Here is a 25,657-nt window from a genome sequence, read left to right as displayed (position 1 = left end):
ACTTATGATCCCTGGGGACAGCACCTCCCGTTTGTCTATGGTGTGTGGATATACGGACTTATGTTAAGCCTCAGATTTCTAATTCTGAAATATATATCTATTTGTCTCCATCATTATTTCTAGTCTCAATGTCAGTTCTTCTCTGGTTATGAAAATAATTGATAGCATTAGTCTCAGGAAAAAAATACCTACCAAATTTATTTGGGCATTTTCCCTCCAAAGCATATTAATCATTATATTATCACTACTGTATCAGTGATATACTGTATCATGGGATATACGCTTTATACAGTTTGCTTGAAATATAAACTTTACCAAATCATACCTTTTCTTCATCCAAAACTAAAGGTGTTAATAAAATTATGAAGTACTAAATAGCTAAAATGAAGTAACAGAAACTAAATAGCTTAACAGTATAGTACATTCTCTCCTTTACCAACTTTTGTAACTCTAATTAATTAAACTTAATTGAATTCTCAAACATACTCTAGAAAGGAATGATAATCTTATAGAAATTACAAGAAACAGAAAAATAAATACAAAAAGAGGTATACTTTACTGAAATTAATGTTTCATTGTCCTCCCTGGGAACAAAATAACAATTATTTAAATGAAAGTTATATAGTATTATTTAATCGAAAATTAAATATTTTAAAATTATTTAAATGAAAATAATACAGTATTATTATAGTTGACATATTTACTATTATATAATTGGTATGTATAGGATGTCCCTGAGCTAGCTAACTCATAAATAACTGTTTAAAATGGCAAGAAAAGGCAAATTTCCAAACACAGACATAGGTTGCTTTGTTTTTCCTTTTTTAAAAATTATAAAATGCAGCTATAAAATATTTTGCATTAAAAAGATATTTCACTTTAGTTTTATATAACTGGCCTATATTCTATCATATCAATTAAATTTAATCTACATAACCTCAGAGAATATAGATCAGTTTACAAAACTGGTACAAATGTTTAAGGCACTAACAAATAATCTAAAGAATAACCACATAATTGAAGGGTTTTGATTTCTGTTGCAAATTTTTTGTTCATTAACAAGCATTTTTAAGAGTAATCTTTAAGAGACATAGGCTGAGCACCACAGTGTACGGAACAATGAATGAGAAATAGTTCCTCACCTTCAGAGAGCAAACAGCCTGAGGAACATCTTTAATACAAAACTCAAAGACAGAATGTGATATGTACTATAATTGAGGTACGAATGCTATGGGAACATGCAGAAAATTGAGTCATTTGACTAATATAGGTATTGGGTGGGAGTGGAAAGGATTGAACAGGTAGAGATGGGAAAGATATAAGAAACAGAATGAGAAGAATACAGAGAAAAAGGACAAACTGAGCAGTTTTGGAGAATAGAAGTAGCCCTGTATAACTCTAGCAAAGGAAGACAGGCTCAACGGAACAATGCTGAAAAGGATAGAACTTCACAGGCAGCAACAGAAAACCGCAGACGCATCCTGGATAGGAGAGTCACGGTGCAAATGGAAAAACAGCACTGACAAGAAGTTCAGATCGAGAGGGTAGTTTCAGAACTTTGTCCGGTGAAAGCTGTGAGCTCTGCAGAGGTTGGGGACAGTGAGGGCTATACAGCAAGCAGGTAGCAAGCAGGGGACAGAGCCTCCAGATTCTGAGTCAATTAGGAAATTTCACTTGGTTTTATGTTTGTATGGGATTATGAATAACATTTAGTTTGAAATTTTTTCTATTAAAAAAACCCACTAATTAAGATCAAATGTTCTATTTATAAATTTGGGAACTGAGACTCAGAGACTATTTTATTTGGTAACCAAAATCATGAGTGAACTCCAGTGAGCCTTATTTCAATAGAGTGACTGTTGCTAAAGTTATCACGGAGCAAAGAGTTGAGAAGTAAAAGGTTAAAAAAAAGACGATGGTTTAACAGTATCAGAAGTAGTAAAAGGGAAGAAGTAAAAGAAAGTATTTTGAAAAGTAAAAGGTAGAGAAAGATGCAAACTGTGTAATAAAACAGTAATCTATAATTATTCATTTAAACAGTGAATTTGTTGCCTAGGGTGTTTGTGTTCCCATAAGAGAAAATTCCAGCTCCACTAACAGAAGGCCAGACAAAGAGGGAAATATTAAAAATGCTGAAGGTAGGATGGTTCCAGGCTTAGTTAACACAGCTGTTCAATAATATAAGGAATCCATATTTCCCCTCTGTCATCCTTGGCACATAAGTCTGTCCTCAGCTAGCTCTATTCCCAGTGACAAAACTATACAGGTCAGCTTCTTGTTCTTTTGAAAGCATTCAGAACTGTTAAAGGGAATCTTCTCCTCCTGTTTGTCTCTTTCCATAAGGAAGAAAACCTAGGTAGAGACTTTTCTTCATATCTTACCAGTCAGAAGGGCATAAATTGACTGTGCCTGAACCAATCATTACCATGGCAAGGGTGGCCCTTGTGGTTATCTGGTGACTCATCATGGTTAATTGCCTGGGCTGGAGAATGGGGTCCACTGGAGAAGGAAATGGCAACCCACTCCAGTATGCCTGCCTGGAGAATTCTATGGACAGAGGAGCCTGGCAGGCTACAGTCCATGGGTCGCAAAGAGTTGGACATGACTGATGACAAACTCTTTCACTGTTAGTTTTTTACCTCAGTCACCTAGTATGGAAGAAGATGGGTATGTAGATAAAATATGTTATTCTGTTAGGAAACAAGATGAGGAAAATGGCTGTTGGTTAGGCAGTCCACATGCCTACAAATGAAGCTTAATAACCATTGTTTGATGCTGTTGTTGATGATTATACCATTAGTACAATATCCCCAAATCATTTCCCTTTTAGGAGGAAACGTGTGCCCATACTTCCTAATATCCAATTTCACCATGTATAGGAAGAAAGAGAGAACTATTGATTGCCTAGGAAAAGCACACATAACAGGAATTTCTATTTCAAAGTATTCATTGAAAGAGGATGTTGTAAGACAACAACTGCTTAAAATGCAAGATTTCCAAAGAAATTCTATCTTCAAACTCTTTCACCTGATTTCCCTTTTGTGTATTAGCCAAAAGAGAATAGTCATTAAGCTTTTTGTTTACAACTAAGACTAAATGAATCTGCAGATAATGACAGAAGATGCTATTTGTCAAAGGTGTGAAGCAGGAATACAACTGAAAACTACTTCATAATTAGATAGAACACAGAAGTAATTACAAAGGAAGAAAAAACACTCAGTACATCAAATTTACCTTTATCCACTGATATCTTTGTTCACATCACTGTTCTCTTTGTTCTATAGTACACAGTTAATAATTCTTAGCCTTCACCCCTCAAAATTGGGGGAAATTTTTCAATTACTGATTAACAGTAATGGTTATAAAATTCTCAATTATTAGGAAATGAGATGATTTACTTTCATTCTAAAATGCCACATTAGCACAATTTAATGACAATTTGAAAAATATACTTTGTTTTCTGTTGTCATGTTAATCTAATTTACTTGGAAGAAAAACTTGTGACACAAGAATTTCATTCATGAGGACAGGTAGTGCAGTCCAGAAAGCTAATTTATAAATATGTAATTCTTAGAAGAGTTTGTGAAGAGGAGAAACAATGCGTGATCAAAAGGGAGGTTCAGTATAAAACACTTGCTAAGTACACAAGAGGTCAAGTGCTGGAACCTCTGAAGTCTTGGGTAATGGAGTAAATCCCAACACATTAAGCTGGTTGGCATCATCCTACAAGAGTCAATATCACTGATACTACTGAGCTCGCTCAGCATTAGAATCATGAGTATATCATGTAGCTGTCGCTTTTAGATAGGAAACCACTTCAGTATTCTTGCCTCAAGAACCCCATGACCCCAGAAAATGAGCCCAGCAGGTTGGCAGATGTCCAATATTCTACTGGGGAAGAGTGGAGAAACAGCTCCAGAAAGAATGAAGCAGCTGGGCCAAAGTAGAAACAATGCTCGGTTATGGATGTGTCTGATGGTGAAAGTAACGTTCAAAGCTGTAAAGAATAATACTGCATAGCAACGGGCAATGTTAAGTCTATGAATCAAGATATTTAAGGTCAAAGACTAACAGAGTTTTGCCAAGAAAACACACTGGTCATAGCAAACACAACAATGCAAGAGATGATGCAAGAGATGAATCTTCCAACAACACAAGAGATAAGTCTATACATGGACATCACCAGATAGTCAACACCAAATCAGATGGATTATATTCTTTGCAGTCGAAGATGGAGTTCCATACTGTTAGCAAAAGCAAGACTGGGAGCTGACTGTGGCTCAGATCATAAACTCCTTATTCCCAAATTCAGACTTAAATTGAAGAAAGTAGGGAAAACAACTAGGCCATTCGAGTATGACCTAAATCAAACCCCTTAACGATTATACAGTGGAAGTGACAAATAGATTCAAGGGATTAGATCTGATGGAGTGCCTAAAGAACCATGGATGAAAGTTCATAACATTGTACAGGAGGCAGTGATCAAAACCATTCCCAAGAAAAAGAAATGCAAAAAAGCAAATTGGTTGTCTGAGGAGGCTTTAAAAATAGCTGAGAAAAGAAGCAAAAGGCAAAGGAGAAAGGGAAAGATATACCCATCTGAATACAGAGTTCCAAAGAATAGCAAGGAGAGATAAGAAAGCCTTCTTAAGTGAACAATGCAACGAAATGGAGGAAAACAATAGAATGAAACCCCACTCCAGTACTCTTGCCTGGAAAATCCCATGGACAGAGAAGTCTGGTAGGCTGCAGTCCATGGGGTTGCTAAGAGTTGGATACAACTGAGCGACTTCACTTTCACTTTTCACTTTCATGCATTGGAGAAGGAAATGGCAACCCACTCCAGTGTTCTTGCCTGGAGAATCCCAGGGATGGGGGAGCCTGGTGGGCTTCCATCTATGGGGTCACACAGAGTCGGACACGACTGAAATGACTTAGCAGCAGCAGCAGCAGCAGAAATCTTTTCAAGAAAATTAGAGATATCAAAGGAACATTTTATGCAAAGATGGGCACAATAGAGGACTGGGATGGCAAAGATATAACAGAAACAGAAGAGATTGAGAAGAGGTGGCAAGAATACACAGAAGAACTATACAAAAAAGAGGTCTTAATAACCTGGATAATCATGATGGCATGGTCACTCACATAGAGCAAGACATTCTAGAGTGTGAAGTCAAGTGGGCTTTAGGAAGCATTACTAAGAACAATGGCAATCCACTCCAGGATTCTTGCCTGGAAAATCCCATGGACAGAGGAGCCTGGTAGGCTACATACAGTCCATGGGGTCGCAAAGAGTCGAACATGACTGAGCGACTTCACTCGCTCACTCACTCACTAAAAACAAAGTTAGTGGAGGTGATGGAATTCCGGTTGAGCTACTTCAAATCCTAAAAGATGATGCTTCTAAAGCACTGTACTCAATATGCCAGCAAATTTGGAAAACTCAGCAGTGGCCACAGAACTGGAAAAGGTCAGTTTTCATTCCAATCCCAAAGAAGGGCAATGCTGAGCTATTTCTTTGTCTCAGATCTGGTTTCACAAATGGACCAAAAAGTCCCATATGACATTATTGGTTTTAGTAGTTTAGGCAGATGGAACTATCCAGTGAAATTTAGTATTTACCCCTATCTTTCTAATGGCTGCCAGAAGAAGCACCAAATGAATGACAGTAGAGAAACAAATGTGACCAAGCTGTTTTGGAAAAACACATATATAGATTCTGTTCCAGAGAAGTGATCTGGGTCATTTTACAAGGCAGAGCTCCCCAACCCTATATTTCCAAGGTCTAGAAGGGTATGGAACAACAGACTGATTCTAAATAGGAAAAGGAGTGCATCAAGGCTGTATATTGTCACCCTGCTTATTTAACTTATATGCAGAGTACATCATGAGAAATGCTGGACTGGAAGAAACACAAGCTGGAATCAAGATTGCTGGGAGAAATATCAATAACCTCAGATATGCAGATGACACCTCCCTTATGGCAGAAAGTGAAGAGGAACTAAAAAGCCTCTTGATGAAAGTAAAAGAGGAGAGTGAAAAAGTTGGCTTAAAGCTCAACATTCAGACAACAAAGATCATGGCATCTGGTCCCATCACTCCATGGAAAATAGATGGAGAAACAGTGGAAACAGTGTCAGACTTTCTTTTTTGGGGCTCCAAAATCACTGCAGATGGTGACTGCAGCCATGAAATTAAAAGACGCTTACTCCTTGGAAGAAAAGTTATGACCAACCTAGATAGCATCTTGAAAAGCAGGGACATTACTTTGCCGACTAAGGTCCATCTAGTCAAGGCTATGGTTTTTCCTGTGGTCATGTATGGATGTGAGAGTTGGACTGTGAAGAAGGCTGAGCGCCGAAAAATTGATGCTTTTGAACTGTGGTGTTGGAGAAGACTCTTGAGAGTCCCTTGGACTGCAAGGAGATCCAACCAGTCCATTCTGAAGGAGATCAACCCTGGGATTTCTTTGGAAGGAATGATGCTAAAGCTGAAACTCCAGTACTTTGGCCACCTCATGCGAAGAGTTGACTCACTGGAAAAGACTTTGATGCTGGGAGGGATTGGGGGCAGGAGGAGAAGGAGACGACAGAGGATGAGATGGATGGCATCACTGACTCGATGGACGTGAGTCTGAGTGAACTCCAGGAGTTGGTGATGGACAGGGAGGCCTGGTGTGCTGCGATTCATGGGGTCGCAAAGAGTCGAACACGACTGAGCAACTGAACTGACTGACTGACTGAGAAGGGTATAAAAGAATATAATAAAGTGCATTATGTTAGTTAAACCTCATTCATCATTTACTAGAAGGATATGTATGCACACAGATTATGGTGCACCAAATATAACATGTTAAAAATTAGACTTTGTTAGAGATGCAAACAGTATCATGATCTAGTTCTGCTCTCTGAGTTTATGTCAGTTTAGAAACCTTTACCTTCTCAGTTCAATCTCACCTAATCTTGTTAGAGAACTTTAGAGCAGAGGCTACAAATTTCATCAACCAGTGTGCTGGTCAGCTGCTAAGTCACAATAGATGCTTTTAGTCTTTTTCAAAGCAACTCAGAATGTATTTTTTCAGACAATCTGTTCAAATAGAGACCAACCTCCCCCTTCCCCCCCCCAAAAAAACTAACAACCTATTAAAATAATTAAGTGACACAAGGAAATACAAAAAACATTAAAAATCATATTTTTATTCTTTATCATAGAAATTACTAGTTATTTGGAGAGAAATAGGTGAAATGGCTCTTTTAAAGATTGTTTTACTTACAGTAAAAGCCAAGAGGCAAAGGAAATGGGAGAGAACTGTAGAAAGGAAGATCAAATGGTAAGATAAGATTGTGCCATTACACAGTAAAAAGAAAAAGAATATCATAAAAGATGAGAAGATAGAGTTCTGTCTTTAATAATAATATTATATATCAACCAATTTAATTTTTTAAATATATATTTTTAGTTCAAATAACATTTAAAGTGAGCAAAACAAAGAAGTTTAGGATGTAGTTGCTGCACTGAGGAATCTTCAGTCATGGAGTACATATTGCCTGAAAAGTAAACTAACAAAAGATATAAATGAGAGCTCAAGACAACAATAGAAGTGGTGTCATTTCTGTGTCAGGCTGTGTGTGATTAGTCACCAAATGTGTGGTACAAATAGTAAATGCAGTATAGTTTAGAAGAATAGCAATCACTTAGGGCTGGAAGGTTGCAGGAAATCTCTACTGAGAAGGAGGGATTTGAATCCCATTCTTGTTCTCCTGTTCCTCCTCACTCTCAACCCTCTCTCTATTCAAACAATTGCCCTATTGACTAATCACATGGAATCTGCCTTCATTCTAAATTCTTTGGTTTCCTTTTCTCTTTGCAATTGCTTACCACTCAATATTCTTTCTTTCTCTTCTACTTCATAAGACATATCCTCCCTTCCTTCAATTCATAGCTCCACCCGATTCACTTCCTCTCTGTCATCTGAATCATGCCAATTCATCTTCTTTCTTATCCTTCTTGAAACTATCTTCTTCAACCATCCATTTTTAACCAGTCCTATTCTGTAGTCTATAAATGTGCTAAGGTCACCTCTACTCCATGAAAAGTTCCTTTGACCTATACCCCTAGAATCCCCTGTTACCAGTGTTCTGGAAGGCAAGAGCTGGGAGTTTCACTATTGAGCATGCATATTCTTACTTAATCCCCAGTATTAATATGATATCTTTGCTCTCAGTTACCCTAGACATCCCCCAAGGTTCTATCACACTTCTCCATTCTCACACAATAGGCTTTTCTTGCCAATATCAACTTCAAAGGCTAAAGCTATTAAATCTATGTAGACTTCTCTAGCAAATTACCAATGGCATTTTTCACAGAATTAGAACAACAACAAAAAAATCTTGCAAATAGCCAAAGCAATCTTGAGAAAGAAAAATGGAGCTGGAGGCCTCAGGCTCCCTGACTTCAGACTTATACGACAAAGCTACAGTCACAAAAAAGCATGGTACTGGAACAAAAACAGAAATACAGATCAATGGAACAAGATAGAAAGTCTAGAGATAGACTCATGCACATATGGGCACCTTATCTTTGACAAAGGAGGCAAGAATACACAATGGAAAAAAGTCTCTTCAGTAAGTGGTGCTGGGAAAACTAGACAGCTATATGTAAAAGAATAAATTAGAACACTCCCTAATACCATACACAAAAATTAACAAAGTGGAATAAAGACTTAAACATAAGGCCGGACTCTATAAAACTCATAGAGGAAAACATAAGCAGAACAATTTGATACAAATCACAGCAAGATCTTTTTTGATCCAACTCCTAGAGTAATGAAAATAAACACAATAATAAACAAGTGGGACATAATTAAACTTACAAGTCTTTGCACAGCAAAGGAAACCATAAATATCTGCAAACAAAGTTACCAACAAGGGATTAATCTCCAAACTATACAAACTGCTCATGCAAGTCAATATAAAAAAATTTTTTTTAATGTGCAGATCTAAATAGATATTTCTCCAAAGACATACAAATGGCCAAAAAGCAAATGAAAAGATGCTCAACATCACTGATTAGTAGAGAAATGCAAATTGAAGCTACAAAAAGGTATCATCTCACTCTGGTCTGAAAAAAAATCTGGCCATCATCAAAAAATCTACAAACAACAAATGCTGGACAGTGTGTGGAGAAAAGGGGCCCTTCCTGTACTCTTGGTGGGAATGTAAGTTGGTACAGCCACTATGGAGAAAAGTATGGAGGTTCCTTTTAAAAACTAAAAATAGAAATACCATATGACCCAGCAATCCCACTCCTAGGCATACTCCTGGAGAAACCATAATTTGAAAAGATACAGGCACCCCAGTGTTCATTGCAGCACTATTTACAATAGCCAGGAGATGGAAGCAACCTAAGTGTCCAACAACAGAGGAATGGATAAAAAAGATATGCTACATATATATAACAGAATATAGTTAAGACGTGTCTGACTCTTGCAACCATATGGACTGTAGCCTACAAGGCTCTTCTGTCCATGGAATTCTCCAGGCAAGAATACTGAAGTGGGTCGCCATTATCTCCTTCTGAGTAATGGAATATTACTGGAATATTATTCAGTCATAAAAGAGAATGAAAAACTGCCATTTGCAGCAACATGGATGGACCTAGAGCTTGTCATACGGAGTGAGACAGTGTCATACTGTCTGACATATCAGACAGAGAAAGACAAGTATCACATAATATTTCTTATAAGCAGAATCTAAAAAGTGGCACAAATGAATCTATTTATAAAATAGAAGCAGAGCTACAAAAGTTGGAAATAAGCTTAAGGTTACCAGGTGGTAAAGTGGAGGAGGAATAAAGCTTTTCAGGCGTTATTTTCTATTAGGTCCTCATCACGTCCCATAAATATGTAGATACTCTATGTTCAAAAGAGCCAAACCATTCACTGTTCACCACTCTTTAGATGTCCCTCATATTCTCCATATCATGATATTTCCTCTACCTAGCATGCCCTCCTTCTAATATTTTCCTACTAACAATTTGTCAGAATGCTAGAGATCTCCACAAAATACAAATTCTCTTAGAGGAAAGAGCTTTCCCAGGCACCATGAAATTGAAATAATGTCCCCTCCACAAAAGTTCTCTATTTCTTTTGCCCTTATCTCTCATTATAGTATTCATCACACAGTCTACCTTAATTTAGAATGGTGTGTGTGTGTGTGTGTGTGTGTGTGTGTGTGTGTATGTATGTGTGTGTCTACTGTTGCAAAGTGAGCATGGAGAGGAATAGTGTCCTGTCCAGAGCTATGACATCATAATGTAGTTATGTATTCAATATTTATTGATTTTAAGGATGGATAAGAGCAGTGTAAGTAGAGAGAACAGGAAAAGTCCTGGGCAAAAGCAAAGAGAAAAGAAGGGAAAAGACATTTGGAAGATTGTGAATTAATTAGAACATTAATGAAATGAAACAGTGACATGAATCTTGACTAAGCAGGTGGAGTCAAGGGACAGGGTAAGGAATTTGGTCTTTATGCTGTCACACACGAATTTTAAAAACCTTTGAATAAGCCTGAGTACCTAATATGAGTTTGGAGCCTACATTTTCTATCAGTAAAATTAAAATGATAACAGAAGCTACAACTGCTATATTATTGAGAAGAATGAACGAAGGACTTCCCTGGTAGTCCAGGGGCTAAGATCCACATTCCCGATGCAGAGAGCCCAGGTTCAATACCTGACTGGGGAACTAGATCCCACATGCTGCAGCTAAGAACCTGCACACTGCAACTAAGACCATCACAGCCAAATAAATAAATAAATAAATAATAACAAAAAAAAGAATGAATGAGATAATCCAGACATAAACCTAGACCATAGTAAGCCTGCTAACTATGCTAACCCCATTAATACAGCGTGTTACACACACGCACATGCATACTTTATGTGATAATATCCATGATGTCAAAAATAAAGACAGTTTTTCAGGCTTTGACTTCCAGACTAGAGAAAGGAAAAAAAAAGACAGAGGGGGTAAAAGGAGAGCATTAATGTCCATGAAGTGACTTAGGCAGATGAGCTTCCCTAGATGCATATTTCCTTCTTTTATCTTTCTGTGCCTTCTCTCGTCTCAGCCTCCTGCTTTAGGCTTCCTTTTTCCCTCTTCCCTTTCTCACACAACAAGATCCATGACCCTGCTTAGCCCTGCACGGAGCCAGTGCTGGCCTCTGTGGGCCAGATGAAGTACAAAGAAGCCACCGCCCCCTCCTAGTGCAAAGTGGCCTGGAAGCTGCAGTGAGATGGGTCCCTGGACTCTAGCCCAGCAAGACCTCAATTGAGATAATGTCCCCTGAGAAACATTAACCTTCATTTTGATACAGTGGGAGGTAAGACTGGGGATGTTCTGTGGGGCCTGGTGGCACTATAGTACTCTGAAAAAATCTCTCTGTCTCTGTTAGCATCAGAACAATATACATGGCTATATTCCAACAGACTTCCAAGGAAAAGGAAAAACCAGCATGTGGACACCTCTGTGCTTTCTGACCTCAATGGATGGAAGAGATACTCCAGGTGTGAGAACAGTTAAACAAGCATTTGGAGTACTCAGGGTGTTGAGCGCAGGTGTGTGTACATTTGAAAGCTGCTGTTTTATAAGAAGTGCTAGGTGACTCAATAAACACAAGAGCCAGAGCAACCTAATCCCTTTAGCAGGGCTCTCCCCAGCTCAGATGCTCCCCTGCCAGAAACAACACATTCGGGGGTGGGGGTTGGGGGGCGAAGTGTAAATCACACACTGAGGTAATTGTTTCACACTTTCAAACAATTTACTTATTAGTTTTAAAGTGGATTTTAGAAGCATTTCTGTGTCTTGCCTTCTGGTTTTGTTTTGTTTTGTGTAAATACTTCTAGATTTAAAAAAAATGCTGACCCCCACCCATTGTATATCAAAAAGTACCTTGAATGTGTTTATTATCTTCAAGATAGATCAGGCTGAGTTAAGAAATGTTAGTTCTGCCTATAAAAGAGGGCTGCTTTCCATAGAATGTAACTTTCTATCTAATACCATGCATCTCTGCAACTCTAGGTGTTACAGATTCAAAGATTAGGTACTCTTGACTAAAAAGGAAAAAAATAGACTAGCTACTCTTGTCAATGACATTTCCCTGTCATTGACTAGAGACACCAAAGAATTTCACTCCCCAAATCACCCAGCACTGGAAGTATAGTGCAAAAAATCAAGATAAGGTATGGTTTTCTACATCACAGAGGCCATGATGCGGCTGACCATTAGCTATCCTTTGACCTAATATATATTAAATCATCTCCATCATTTTTTTTCAGTCACCTAGTTAAAATGGCAGACTTCTTTAAAAAAACTCATCTTGGGCCCACCCACACATCTGATAATATGCAAATGTAAGTGCTTCAAGGAGATTAGAAGAACTATCTTTTATTCAATTCCATCACAAATTTAGTAACCACAACTGAACTTCAAAGAAATAACTCACTTTTGTTTCTGTCTTTCAAAAACACTTTTGAAGAAAAGTTGCCCTTCTGTTAACAAAAAAAAAGGACTACTGAAGAATCCACAGTAGAAGAAAGAGCTCTCCCTAGGTACTACATTTCAGGACTGTTTATACAATTCAGCAGGAAAGGAACTGGATACTGGCTTTTAGGAAGAATTCTGTAAGGAAGAGGGGGAATTGCTAATGCATTTAGTACTCATTTGCTTGCATCAAGAACCCTGTTCCATTTCAGTCTGCCAACATCCTAATTAAGATGATCTAAATCTGAGGTGATCTATTATTCTAGATCTAAGATAGCTCAATCTACATTAGACAAGATGTTACAGCGTGCGCTTACAATGAGATGATAAGACCACTGAGCAGGAAAGCATGTCTTTCCTCATGTCTAACCCAGCATGGGGCAGAGCTCTCTGTCAGCACTCAGTAAATAATGGCCAGGCCTTTGCCTGTTGTTTTTGTTTCTACTAATTCAATCTTATGATATCATTTCTGGTTCCTCTGACAACACATAACTGTGCTCTTGTTTTGAAAAAAGAAAAGAGTAAATCACCTCAAGTAATTCTTTATATACATCAGTGCCACATATAAGTATGACTGACCACATACAAATGCAATTCCCATTCAATATCTTAAGGCTGTTTCTGAAGTTCTATATTAAAGAACATGCAACTCCATAAGTATTTGAGCCAGAAAAGAAAAGAATGCAGAAACAATGCTTTAGAAGAATCTGGATCAAATTCCGTTCCAGGATAATAATATCCAGCTGCACTATTACCCAAGAAGTACTATATAATACAGAGACAAGATCATAAAAAGGGCCTTCCCCGATCAGCCTCTTTCTCTTCCTTCAGTTAAAGAAAGTTACCCATAGTTATTAGCATAAATACTAGGTAAAGACTTGAGTGTCTGGTAAACAAACAGAAAGTATGTGTTACTATTAGACTTGCCCTCTCTTGACATCTAAGAAAAGGCTAGGTGATTAGCAACATACCCAAATCAGAGTACACACAGACACCACTTTCTCAGCCAGTACCTGAAACTGTCATTTGTAGGGCTGAGCAAACATATTTAAGAAATGTCCTTAAGCTTGCTCTTGTGCTATTGTTGAACAGATAACATTGATGACCTTCACAGTCTGATATCCATTTCCAAAGGGATGACAACTTCAATCTACGAACCTCAAAAGGAACCAGATAAAATAAGCACAACCCTAGAGTTCAAAGCAGCTAACCCTCTGCCTCCTTTCACTAAGTAAGTAAAGATCTTGGTTGGAACCCAGGCGAGGTCACCCTTTCTATTTGCTATAAAGTTTACTGAATTTACATTAAAATCTTCAAATAGTTTTTGTTTGGGGAACGTATATGTTTCTTTAAAGAGGACAAAGGAACCATTGCTGTGTGCTTTCAGTGATGCAAAGTTTGAGATGTCAGGCGGGGAAATCCCGGCCTTGATTCTAAGACATCCGTAATGATGGCTCTATAGGTAAAAAATAAAAACAGGGATAAGAACGTTTTAAAGGAGGCAATGTGCAAAATTTAAGAATGCCTTTTTGCTTTCAGGATTTTTGTTTTTTGCCTTGAGATGTAAAAAATAAAAATAAAAAAGAAGAAGGAGAGTAGCCTTTGTTTGCAGTTAGACATTCACTGTGTTTTGAAATCCCTCCAGCTATACACCATACAGAATTTTAACATACTAAAAAGCCTACTTCAAAATGATGAACTTTCACCAATCTATCTTAAAATATATAATTACAAGCATACATTCAATTCTTGGATCGTGTGTGCCAAAGCTCTATTTCTAGAATTGGTGAATTTTGTTCTCTATTTCCATGTATAAAAGATCTCACAGTCCTGGGAAAACACTTTTTTTAAAAAATGAAATACAACAAATAAGGTATGCTGCCGAGTCCTGGGGGAGAAGTTTCCCAGAGTCTTTGAATTTCCTCCTATCTTCCTTCTTTACAAGATTTCTAAGACCAAGCCCTTTTCTACAGTCTCTCAAACAAGGTAAAAAGAAAAATACCCCCTAGATATATTCCTTAGATTTTCTATTATGCTTCTCAAGTTCCCATAGCTTCTGATGTAAACCTAAGATGAATTCTAGAATTATTTTTTTATTATGTTTTAATTTTATTTCCTCTTTTAGGTCTAAGATGAAATAGATGATCATAAATGCTATGCTTGGAGATATATTTCAAGGCACAATTTGTACATGACCTGTGCAAGGTCATGTCACGGAAAGAGGGCCAACATGACAGACAGGGAGCGAAATTCAGCTTTTAGTCTCGCAGAACTCCAGGGTTTAAGCTTCTATGTGTGCAATATGTTTCTGTTTAAACAGGGCATTTTAGATACTTTCTGTATAGGGACCTCATTCTGACTTGAATAGTGTCAATTAGAGACACATGAGGAATTATTGCTCAAGTCACTGATAATTAAGGGTCATTTTTTGTCACATGAACCTGGGTGTGGCAAGCTGGCCTAATCTCATCCAAAAGGTTGCAAGTTTTCTGCATGTGCTGTTCTCTCTGCCCATCAATTTCACTTGGGCAAAAATCCTTCCCTGTTTAAAACATCAACTGCCCTCTAAGTCTTTCCTTGAGACCCCTACTTGGGGTTAGTTAATTCCTCCTCTGTTTACTCACAGAACTTTGTACCCCCCTCCAGTATTCTTGCCTGGAGAATTCCATGAACAGAGGAGCCTGGTGGGCTACAGTCCATGGGGTTGCAAAGAGTCAGACACGACTGAGCAACTAACACTTTCACTTTTTCACTTTCTACTAGAGTAATTGTTAGATTCTATCACAATTATTTGTTTGTTGTCTCCACCACTAGATTATGCAGTCTGACATATTTACCCTCATCTCGGGTTTCCTATGGGCCCAGCGCTTGTAAGCACTTCAGATATGCCAACTCTAAATCTGTATCACAGTCCCTTGAGGTGGATGTTACCATTGCCTCCGTGGTACAAATGAGGGATCTGAGGCAGGGAAGTTCAGTCATTCTCTGAAGGACACATTGCTAGTGAGTATCAGGTTGAACACAGACAGTCTGACTTCTGACTGAGGAAGGCAGTTCAGCAACATTAAGCAAACAGAAAGAATGACCCATTCTGGTTTTGCCTCAGTTTCTTAAGTTTAAATTTAGAAATGGATTTTCTTTATCTTAAGTTGAGTTTACCTTCACCCTTGACTATGGATAAGTTCATTTGTCTAGAGAAAATTCAACCCAAACTGAGGAAGAGAGAACTGGCAGGGAGGTAAAGGCCTGGGGTGTAGCCCGCTCTGCCAGGTCGAAGTCTTGACTCTCACGCCTCCCCCAGGTCCACATCCTGAGATGCCTACAGAAGCCTCTCCTGTGGCTGCTTTTTGATGCATCACACTGTGCACATAGTAGGACAGGAAATGTTTTGGAACAGAAATACTATTAATAGGAAAGACCACTTATGTTATTCTTTGTAAACAGATGTGAGTTAAGAAAGACATTTTCACTTAGGAGGTGATTCAAATACAGAGGATTTTTGTTCTTGTCATTTTGTTTGGAACTGAGACATCCAAGTTCCAAACTTGGGTGACTGGTGATGGAAGCACAGTCTGATGCTATAAAGAGCAATACCGCATGCAAACCTGGAATTTAGGTCCATGAATCAAGGCAAATTGGAAGTGGTCAAACAGGAGATTTCAAAAGTGAAGGCCAACATATTAGGAATCAGCAAACTAAAATGGACTGGAATGGGTGAATTTAACTCAGATGACCATTATATCTACTACTGTGGGCAAGAATCCCTTAGAAGAAATGGAGTAGCCATCATGGTCAACAACAGTCTGAAATGCAATACTTGGATGCAATTTCAAAAATGACAGAATGATCTCTGTTTGTTCCAAGACAAAGCATTCAGTATCACAGTAATCCAAGTCTATGCCCTGACCAGTAATGCTGAAGAAGCTGAAGTTGAATGGTTTTATGAAGACCTACAAGACCTTCTAGAACTAACACCCCAAAACGATGTCCTTCTCATTGTAGGGGACTGGAATGCAAAAGTAGGAAGTCAAGAAATAGCTGGAGTAATGGGCAAATCTGGCCTTGGAGTACAGAATGAAGCAGGGCAAAGCCTAATAGAGTTCTCCCAAGAGAATGCACTGGTCATAGCAAACACCCTCTTCCAACAACACAAGAGATGATTCTACACATGGACATCACCAGATGGTCAATACCAAAATCAGATTGATTATATTCTTTGCAGCCAAAGATGGAGATGCTCTATACAGTCAGCAAAAACAAGGCCAGGAGCTGACTGTGGCTCAGATCATGAACTCCTTATTGGCAAATTCAGACAAATTGAAGAAAGTAGGGAAAACCACTAGACCATTCAGGTATGATCTAAATCAAATCCCTTACGATTATACAGTGGAAGTGACAAATAGATTCAAACGATTAGATCTGATACACAGAGTGCCTGAATAACTTTGGACGAAGGTTCATGACATTGTACAGGAGGCAGGGATCAAGACCATCTCCAAGAAAAAGAAATGCAAAAAGGCAAAATGGTTGTCTGAGGAGACCTTACAAATAGCTGTGAAAAGAAGAGAAGCAAAAGGCAAAGGAGAAAAGGAAAGATATACCCATTTGAATGCAAAGTTCCAAAAGGAGAGATAAGAAAGCCTTCCTCAGTGATCATGAAAAGAAATAGAGGAAAACAATAGAATGGAAAAGTCTAGAGATTCTTCATGAAAATTAGAGCCTTGATGTACTCCTTTTCCTATTTGGAACCAGTCTGTTGTTCCATGTCCAGCTTTAACTGTTGCTTCCTGACCTGCATATAGATTTCTCAAGAGGCAGGTCAGATGGTGTGGTATTCCCATCTCTTTCAGAATTTTCCAGTTTATTGTGTTGACTTACACAGAAGAACTATACAAAAAAGATCTTCATGATTCAGACAATCATGATGGTGTGATCACTCACCTAGAGCCAGACATCCTAGAATGCAAAGTCAAGTGGGTCTCAGGAAGCATCACTACAAACAAAACTAGTGGAGGAGATGGAATTCCAGTTGAGCTATTTCAAATCCTAAAAGATGATGCTGTGAAAGTGCTGCACTCAATACACCAGCAAATTTGGAAAACTCAACAGAGGCCACAGGACTGGAAAAGGTCAGTTTTCATTCCAATCCCAAAGAAAGGCAATGCCAAAGAATGCTCCAACTACCACACAATTGCACTCATCTCACATGCTAGTAAAGTAATGCTCAAAATTCTCCAGGCCAGGCTTCAACAGTATGTGAACTGTGAACTTCCAGATGTTCAAGCTGGTTTTAGAAAAGGCAGAGGAACCAGAGATCAAATTGCCAACATCCATAAGATCATTGAAAAAGCACAAGTGTTCCAGAAAATATCTATTTCTGCTTTACTGACTATGCCAAAGCCTTTGATTGTGTGGATCACAACAATCTGTGGAAAATTCTGAAAGAGATGGGAACACCAGGCCACCTGACCTGCCTCTTGAGAAATCTTTATGCAGGTCCAGAAGCAACTGTGGGAACCAGACATGGAACAACAGACTGGTTCCAAATTGGGAAAGGAGTACATCAAGGCTGTTTATTGTTACCCTGCTTATTTAACTTATATGCAGAGTACATCATGTGAAATGCTGGGCTGGATGAAGCACAAGCTGGAATCAAGATTGCTGGGAGAAATATCAATAACCTCAGATATGCAGATGACACCTCCCTTATGGCAGAAAGTGAAGAACTAAAGAGCCTCTTGATGAAAGTGAAAGACGAGAGTGAAAAAGTTGGCTTAAAACTCAGCATTCAGAAAACTAAGATAATGACATCTGGTTCATCACTTCGTGGCAGTGACAGACTTTATTTTGGGGGGCTCCAAAATCACTGCAGATGGTGACTGCAGCCATGAAATTAAAAGACGCTTGCACCTTGAAAGAAAAATTATGACCAACCTAGACAGTATATTAAAAAGCAAAGACATTACTTTGCCAACAAAGGTCCATCTAGTCAAAGCTATGGTTTTTCCAGTAGTCATGTATGGACATTACAGTTGGACTATAAAGAAAGCTGAGCACCGAAGAACTGATGCTTTTGAACTGTGGTGTTGGAGAAGATTCTTGAGAGTCCCTGGGACTACAAGGAGATCCAACTAATCAATCCTAAAGTAAATCAGTCCTGAATATTCATTGGAAGGACTGATGTTGAAGCTGTAACTCCAAAACTTTGGCCACCTGATGCGAAGAACTGACTCATTTGAAAAGACCCTGATGCTGGGAAAGATAGAAGGTGGGAGGAGAAGGGGACAACAGAGGTTGAGGTGGTTGGATGGCATCACCAGCTCAGTGGACATGAGTTTGAGTAAACTCCATGAGTGGGTGATGGCCTGGTGTACTCTAGTCCATGGAGTCACAAAGAGTCAGACATGTCTGAGCAACTGAACTGAACTGAGACATCCAAATCAGCAAGAGTCAGATACGTTTATTTTTCCTCCTGATATCTAAATTCACATCTCAAGTCCCTTCAGATCAATGTCAACTATGTCACCTTTTAATCCCTTTCTAATTCTGCATTTTACATATATTTATTTTTCAGATTCAAATAATTCTTACTTATTGTAGAGACTTAGAAAATTCAAAGGTATTTTAAAATATATAATTGCATATTTAGGCCTCTTCGAATGTTTGAAAATTCTCTTCTAAAACATTAGTTTTAAATGGTTATGTAGTATTTCATTGGGATAAGATATAGCATAGTTTAATTAAACAGCCCCTGTTTTTGAACATTTTGAAAATGTGAAAGTGTTAGTCGCTCAGTTGTGTCCAACTCTTTGCAACACTATGGGCTGTAGCCCACCAGGCTGCTCTGTCCATGGGGAATTTCCAGGCAAGAGTACTGCAGTGGGTTGCCATGCCTTCCTCCAGGGAGCTTTGTGACCCAGGGATTGAACCCAGGGCTCCTGCATCACAGACAGATTCTTTACCATCTGAGCCACCAGATACCAATGGTTTGGTACTGGAAGTAACAAGAAGACAGATATTCTTTCACACTGTTTTGAGGATCCCAGTTATGTGAGGATCATGTGGCCCTGTAGGAAGAGGTTTTCTGGGAGTTGTAGAATGCAGATTCTGGGGCCTTACTCAGGTGACTGATTCATTTGAGGTGGGGCCTGGGAAAGGGGGTCCTATTTTTGAGAAATGTTAACATTGCCTCTCATTTCATAATACCTTCTCCTCATTGTGTTTAGCTATCTTCTTTATTTCATCTGTCTCTGACAGAATGAGCAATAGTGCCCACTTCAACCTGGCCCTGGTAAATAGAGCCACAGGTCCTTGTGAACACAGGTGACTGCACCATCTCTGCTCATCCACCACCCCGACTGACCCCGCTTACCCATCCACACTCCACACCAAAGCCAAGGACAGGTCGTTACTCTATGAGTCAATGATGTCCTTTCCCTGCTCACTCCCAAACCCTCCCCTTCGCCCCTACAGCCACGCAGCCTCCCTTGCAAACTCCCCGCTCCCAACCAGCTGCAACAGCCTGTTCACAGAATGTCACTTCCTCAAGGAAGTGCTCCCCCATACTCGGATCTCAATCACTTCTCCCAGCCCAGCCTCCGGTTACTCCCTTTGCTTTTCTTTCACAGTCCAGCGTGGTTTATAAAAGCATGGTTGTGAGATTTAAGTCTGTCACTCCACTTCACCACAAGCTTCGTGAGACAGGTACCGAGGCTGATTGTTCATCACTGCGTCCTACCCTGAGCAGTGCCAGTAACAGACAGTGCTCTAGGCGGTGCTGAAAATGAGCTCTGGGGCCAAAGGGCTCAGATTCACATCCCAGCTCTGCTACCTAACACCTGTGACCTTAAGCCAGTTGCTTCTCTGTGCCTTCATTTTTTTCCATTGGGAATTATAATGGTACTGCCTTAAGGTGTTAGAACTGGACATGGAACAACAGACTGGTTCCAAAGAGGAAAAGGAGTACGTCAAGACTGTATATTGTCACCCTGCTTATTTAACTTATATGCAGAGTACATCATGAGAAACGCTGGACTGGAAGAAACACAGGCTGGAATCAAGATTGCCGGGAGAAATATCAATAACCTCAGATATGCAGATGACACCACCCTTATGGCAGAAAGTGAAGAGGAACTATAAAGCCTCTTGATGAAAGTGAAAGTGGAGAGTGAAAAAGTTGGCTTAAAGCTCAACATTCAGAAAACGAAGATCATGGCATCTGGTCCCATCACTTCATGGGAAATAGATGGGAAACAGTGGAAACAGTGTCAGACTTTATTGTTTTGGGCTCCAAAATCACTGCAGATGGTGACTGCAGCCATGAAATTAAAAGACGCTTACTCCTTGGAAGAAAAGTTATGACCAACCTAGATAGCATATTCAAAAGCAGGGACATTACTTTGCCGACTAAGGTCCATCTAGTCAAGGCTATGGTTTTTCCTGTGGTCATGTATGGATGTGAGAGTTGGACTGTGAAGAAGGCTGAGTGCTGAAGAATTGATGCTTTTGTGTTTTTTTTTTTTTAATTTTAAAATCTTTAATTCTTACATGCGTTCCCAAACATGACCCCCCCCTCCCACCTCCCTCCCCACAACATCTCTCTTTGAACTGTGGTGTTGGAGAAGACTCTTGAGAGTCCCTTGGACTGCAAAGAGATCCAACCAGTCCATTCTGAAGGAGATCAGCCCTGGGTGTTCATTGGAAGGACTGATGCTAAAGCTGAAACTCCAGTACTTTGGCCACCTCATGCAAAGAGTTGACTCATTGGAAAAGACTCTGATGGTTGGAGGAATTGGGGGCAGGAGGAGGAGGGGACGACCGAGGATGAGATGGCTGAATGGCATCACTGACTCGATGGACGTGAGTTTGAGTGAACTCTGGGAGTTGGTAATGGGCAGGGAGTCCTGGCGTGCTGCAGTTCGTGGGGTCGCAGAGTCGGACACGACTGAGCGACTGAACTGAACTGAAGGTGTATGTAGTTTGTTGTGAGAATTAAATGAGAGAGTACACAGAAAGTAATGTACAACACAGTAGCTGGCATGTAGAATGCCTCCAATACGGGGTGGCTTTTAAAAAGTAATCACTCGGTATATTTTTGTTCAATAAATAAAACACAACAGAGTTTTCAGGCATGTTCTTTTTCATCATCACTGGCCCCTACTCCAACCAAAGCATCAGCCCAATCAACTTCCACTACAGTCTGTTCCTTGAAAGAACAGCATTTCTGCCCTGAGAAGTCTGCTGAAGACACTCCCCATTCCCTGTTATTAGTTCCAGCTCTGATTCTTTCATCATGTCACTTCCCAAAATATGTGCTCATGTGCCAAGACACTTCTCTTCCTTCCTTCAAGTATTTCCTGAAATGTGACCTCCTCCATGGAGCTTTCTTTAAATGGAACTGAGCTCATCATTCTGTTCTCTGTTTCCAACAAATAAGGTGAAGTTCGTTGTTTTAAGATTCCAAAGCTGTAAAGCACCTGAGGTTTTCAACTAACTGCATGGTCTCACCACTGCAGAACAGGTTGGGTTTCTCCTTGCCTGAACTTAAGACTGTGAGGCTCAGAGGGCAGAGCATTTGTTTAACTTGCTCTGTATACATGTAGCCCAATGACAATCCACATGGAGGCTGAGTAAACGTGACTTGATGATGATTTAATTACTTTGTCCATGCCAGGAATATAAGCCATGAACTCTTAAATCTGTTTCCCCCATTTTATAGTATGTTTCCATGCTGAGTCTATTATGAGACCTGTTTTCTGCATTAAGTTTCACAAAAGAACAAATACAAAAGAAAAGAGAGATTGAATGAAAATATCAAATTAATAAAATTATCTTCCACATCATGAGTCCAAAGATACCTTTGGACTTATTAAAAGGTGCCTTGTTTAAAATTCAAGTTCATATGCTTTACAGATTATTTTGTAAATCTAAAATAGATAACCAAAACATGTCAATATTCATTTTTAAAGTACTTGTATTTGGTGCATGCACCATTATGGAGAACTTACACACAGAGCAAAAAGATTTGTAGCAAAGCATATGACCTTCTTCCCACTACAATGACCATCCCCTAATTAGGCAATGCATCTGATAGTCATTAACAGGAATGAGATAATGAATCACTTTCTCTCTTCTTTGTTAATTTGCTGTAACCAAGCGGCTAATGGATGTCAGAGCTGAGTGATTGCACTGATTATAGTGATTTATAGTTGCAACAAAACAATTTAAAACCATTCTGATTATTCATGTTAAAGATGCTTTATGTTTTGTTTACTAAATGTTTTATGTCCTCCTTTCTCCTACCCTTAAAGTACTGTCCCCCTCCTACTCTGCCACTTTTCACAGAAAGACCCGTTCCTGGAAAACTTGAAAGTTGTAGGAGGCTTTTTTTATTGTTTTAAACTAAGCAATTTCATTTTGTTTATACATACCTATACATAGAGAGAGAGAGATAAAGTTTACCCAGTAGAAACGAAAAGCCTTAGGGGTAGAAAGAAAACTTCAGTGGTGCCTAGTTCAAAAGAAGACAGAAATAAGAGGAAATAAGGCAAACTTCAAGCCACTTACCTTGGGGCTTCCAGTCCCTTCCTCACCCTCCACAGACACATCAGTAGCCAGAATCTCGGCTTTGATGGTATCCAGAGCCCGGAGAATCCAGCTGTGTTGCCGTTTGATTTGCCTCTGCAGCTCCTTCCATTGACTTGCAATCATCCGCAGCATGTCCTTCAGTCCTTCTCCAAAGGAGGGGGAAAGCACACGTTAGCGACTCAGCTGTGTTTTTACTCAGTATTGTTTTTCATTTAAGATTAGATGGATATTTCCAACAATAAACATAATTTTAAGCAATCATTACCCTCACCTGCCTCTCAGAACTGAGACTGGGGGTTTTTGACTTGACAGAAGGCATAAGGACACAAAAATTGGAAAACCCCATAGTTGCATAGTTTAGAACTGACTTAGATTTAACACATGGACTAAAAAAATGTATACAGAACCAAAATCACGATACGTAAAAATTATTAAGACTCTTGCTTCACATTCCAAATAAAAGGCCCTGTGTATATCTTTTTGTGGAGACTTTACAATGATCAGAAAATGTATGGAAATAAGTAAAGGTAATTCAACTTGAAATACAGTAAATGGGCCAAATTTAAGACAGCAGTCTTTAGCGTTAGCACATCAGATTAATGCTGCTCTTTTCTTATTGGGCTGTGGTAAGCTCAAAACAAGGGGCAAACTAATTCATCCTGTCTTATGGTCTTTTACTACCAGGATAAGTATAACCAAATGACAAAACTATTTTTTATTTACAATCTGTTTGTCATAAATACACTAATACTGAGGTAAGAACTGGTCTAAGGCTAAAACTCTGCTAATGCAATGACCAGCAGAGAACATGCAAAACGGTCATGTGTGTGAATTGGCAGGGAAATAATCATGTGTCTCTAGACTGCCTGCCTTATATCTGTAATGATACCTACAAGTACCCGGATGCATATGCATTATACTATATGCACAATTCTCATTCATTATCTTAATGTTATTTCCAGAGCACCTACATTGAAAAGCATGTCAATGTGAAGTTTTCAGGAATGCGATTTCAATTGAAACTTGGGTGAACAGCAAGCCCCAAATAAAATGAACAGACCATTTGGAGGCAGTATTTCATCTTATAAGTATCACAGCATTGTATGCAGTATATGAAACATTTATAAATCTTGAAGGTCAATCTGATAATGTAAATATTAATAATACATAAGGAAGTGAATATATGCAGTAATTTACAGCAATGCTTCTTCATTCTTAATAGTCTGGAGACATAAAGACTTGCAATATTTCAGGAGGATTTACCTGCTTTGTGAGATGCAATAAGCTCAAGAAGTTGGTGTCCTTCCTCCTCCACAGCTTCCTTGAGCGCACAATGACTGTCTACATTCAACTTAAAACTCTGCAAGGAAAAATATGAGCATCAAACCCTGGCAAGGCCATTAAACGTAAAACATCCATATAAAATTACTTGCTACTTTTTATCAAGAGCCACGCAGTTCAATTTACCCAATAGACAAACTAATTTGCAATACTAAAAGCTATTGATATTTGGGATCTGGGCTCAAAATGTTTCCATTAGATTAGCAGAGTGCATCTGTTTGGAAACAGCTGACATATCTAGAAATTCATTAGGTTTTTATGAAAAGTCACATCCCGTAGGCTATATCAAAAGTAGCAGTGTTCTATAATATATACTGAAATTCTACCAGCACATATAAGGTCTTTTCTTCACTTTTTTAGAAACATTAGTGCTAGCACTATTTATGAAACCATAAAACACTGGCAACATAAATTATGTGCACATATATAAATCCATTAATAGTAGGGTTTGATTCAGCTGTTTTTCAGATATCACACAAACTATGGAATACTGAGGTGAATTTAGGTGCTGTAGAGAGGAGTCAAATGTTTTTCAAATGTTTGAATTTCAAGCTTATTCCTTACAATGTGACATTGCTTTATAAATAAATACATCAAGCATACGAGGGGCATTTTTCACTTATGATAGTTACCCAAAAGATAAAACTATTCTTATGGGTGAATTTCAACTCATAGAAATTTCTTGCAGGAAGCTTTCCATAATGTCTTTCATAGAATTAATTACTCCCCTCTCTCGGCTTCCTCTGTTCCTTATATCTGCTTCTATTGAAGAATTTATCACACTGAATTCTGCTTTATTCACATATTTGGCTACCAAATTATTACAATCAAAAGACTTGCCAGTTTCACATTTATTTCCAACTCATGTCACATACAAGGTGTTCAATAAATATTTGCAGGAATAGTGGATATCTGCTGAACTGGATCAATAGGACTCTCTGAAGGGGAAGGTTTCCATTTTAATATTTCAGGAAACAGGGATGGTTTTTCCAAAGATGTTTTTCCATCTCTGGAATGTTATAAGGTGTTCCAAACACAGGAGGTCTGATGGAGAGTAATCATAGTAACCAATATGTTGAATCAATGGTTAGTCTTGAGAGTGAAAATCCAGCCCTTGACTTGATTAATCTGAAAAAGTATGGATTTTGAAGGACTATGTGCCAAATTCTGACTTCTCTATAATAGGAC

General features: G+C 38.8%; 1 protein-coding gene across 3 annotated transcripts in view; it reads right to left on the bottom strand.

The window, feature by feature from the left end:
- Positions 1–25,657, bottom strand: part of AKAP6 (A-kinase anchoring protein 6) — a 501,319-nt gene that overhangs the window by 212,412 nt on the left and 263,250 nt on the right. For all 3 annotated transcript variants that reach the window (XM_042235676.2, XM_060401786.1, XM_060401787.1), the window contains 2 exons: positions 24,392–24,488; positions 23,108–23,271 (listed from right to left, as the gene is read on the bottom strand). In XM_042235676.2, the coding sequence (XP_042091610.1) occupies positions 23,108–23,271; positions 24,392–24,488 (261 nt within the window). The remainder of the gene's footprint in view (positions 1–23,107; positions 23,272–24,391; positions 24,489–25,657) is intronic.

This window comes from Ovis aries, chromosome 18 (genome assembly GCF_016772045.2).
Source record: "Ovis aries strain OAR_USU_Benz2616 breed Rambouillet chromosome 18, ARS-UI_Ramb_v3.0, whole genome shotgun sequence".
Lineage (NCBI taxonomy): Eukaryota > Metazoa > Chordata > Mammalia > Artiodactyla > Bovidae > Ovis > Ovis aries.
The sequence above is the reverse complement of the archived record's forward strand: the minus strand, read 5'-3'. Positions and strand labels throughout refer to the sequence as shown.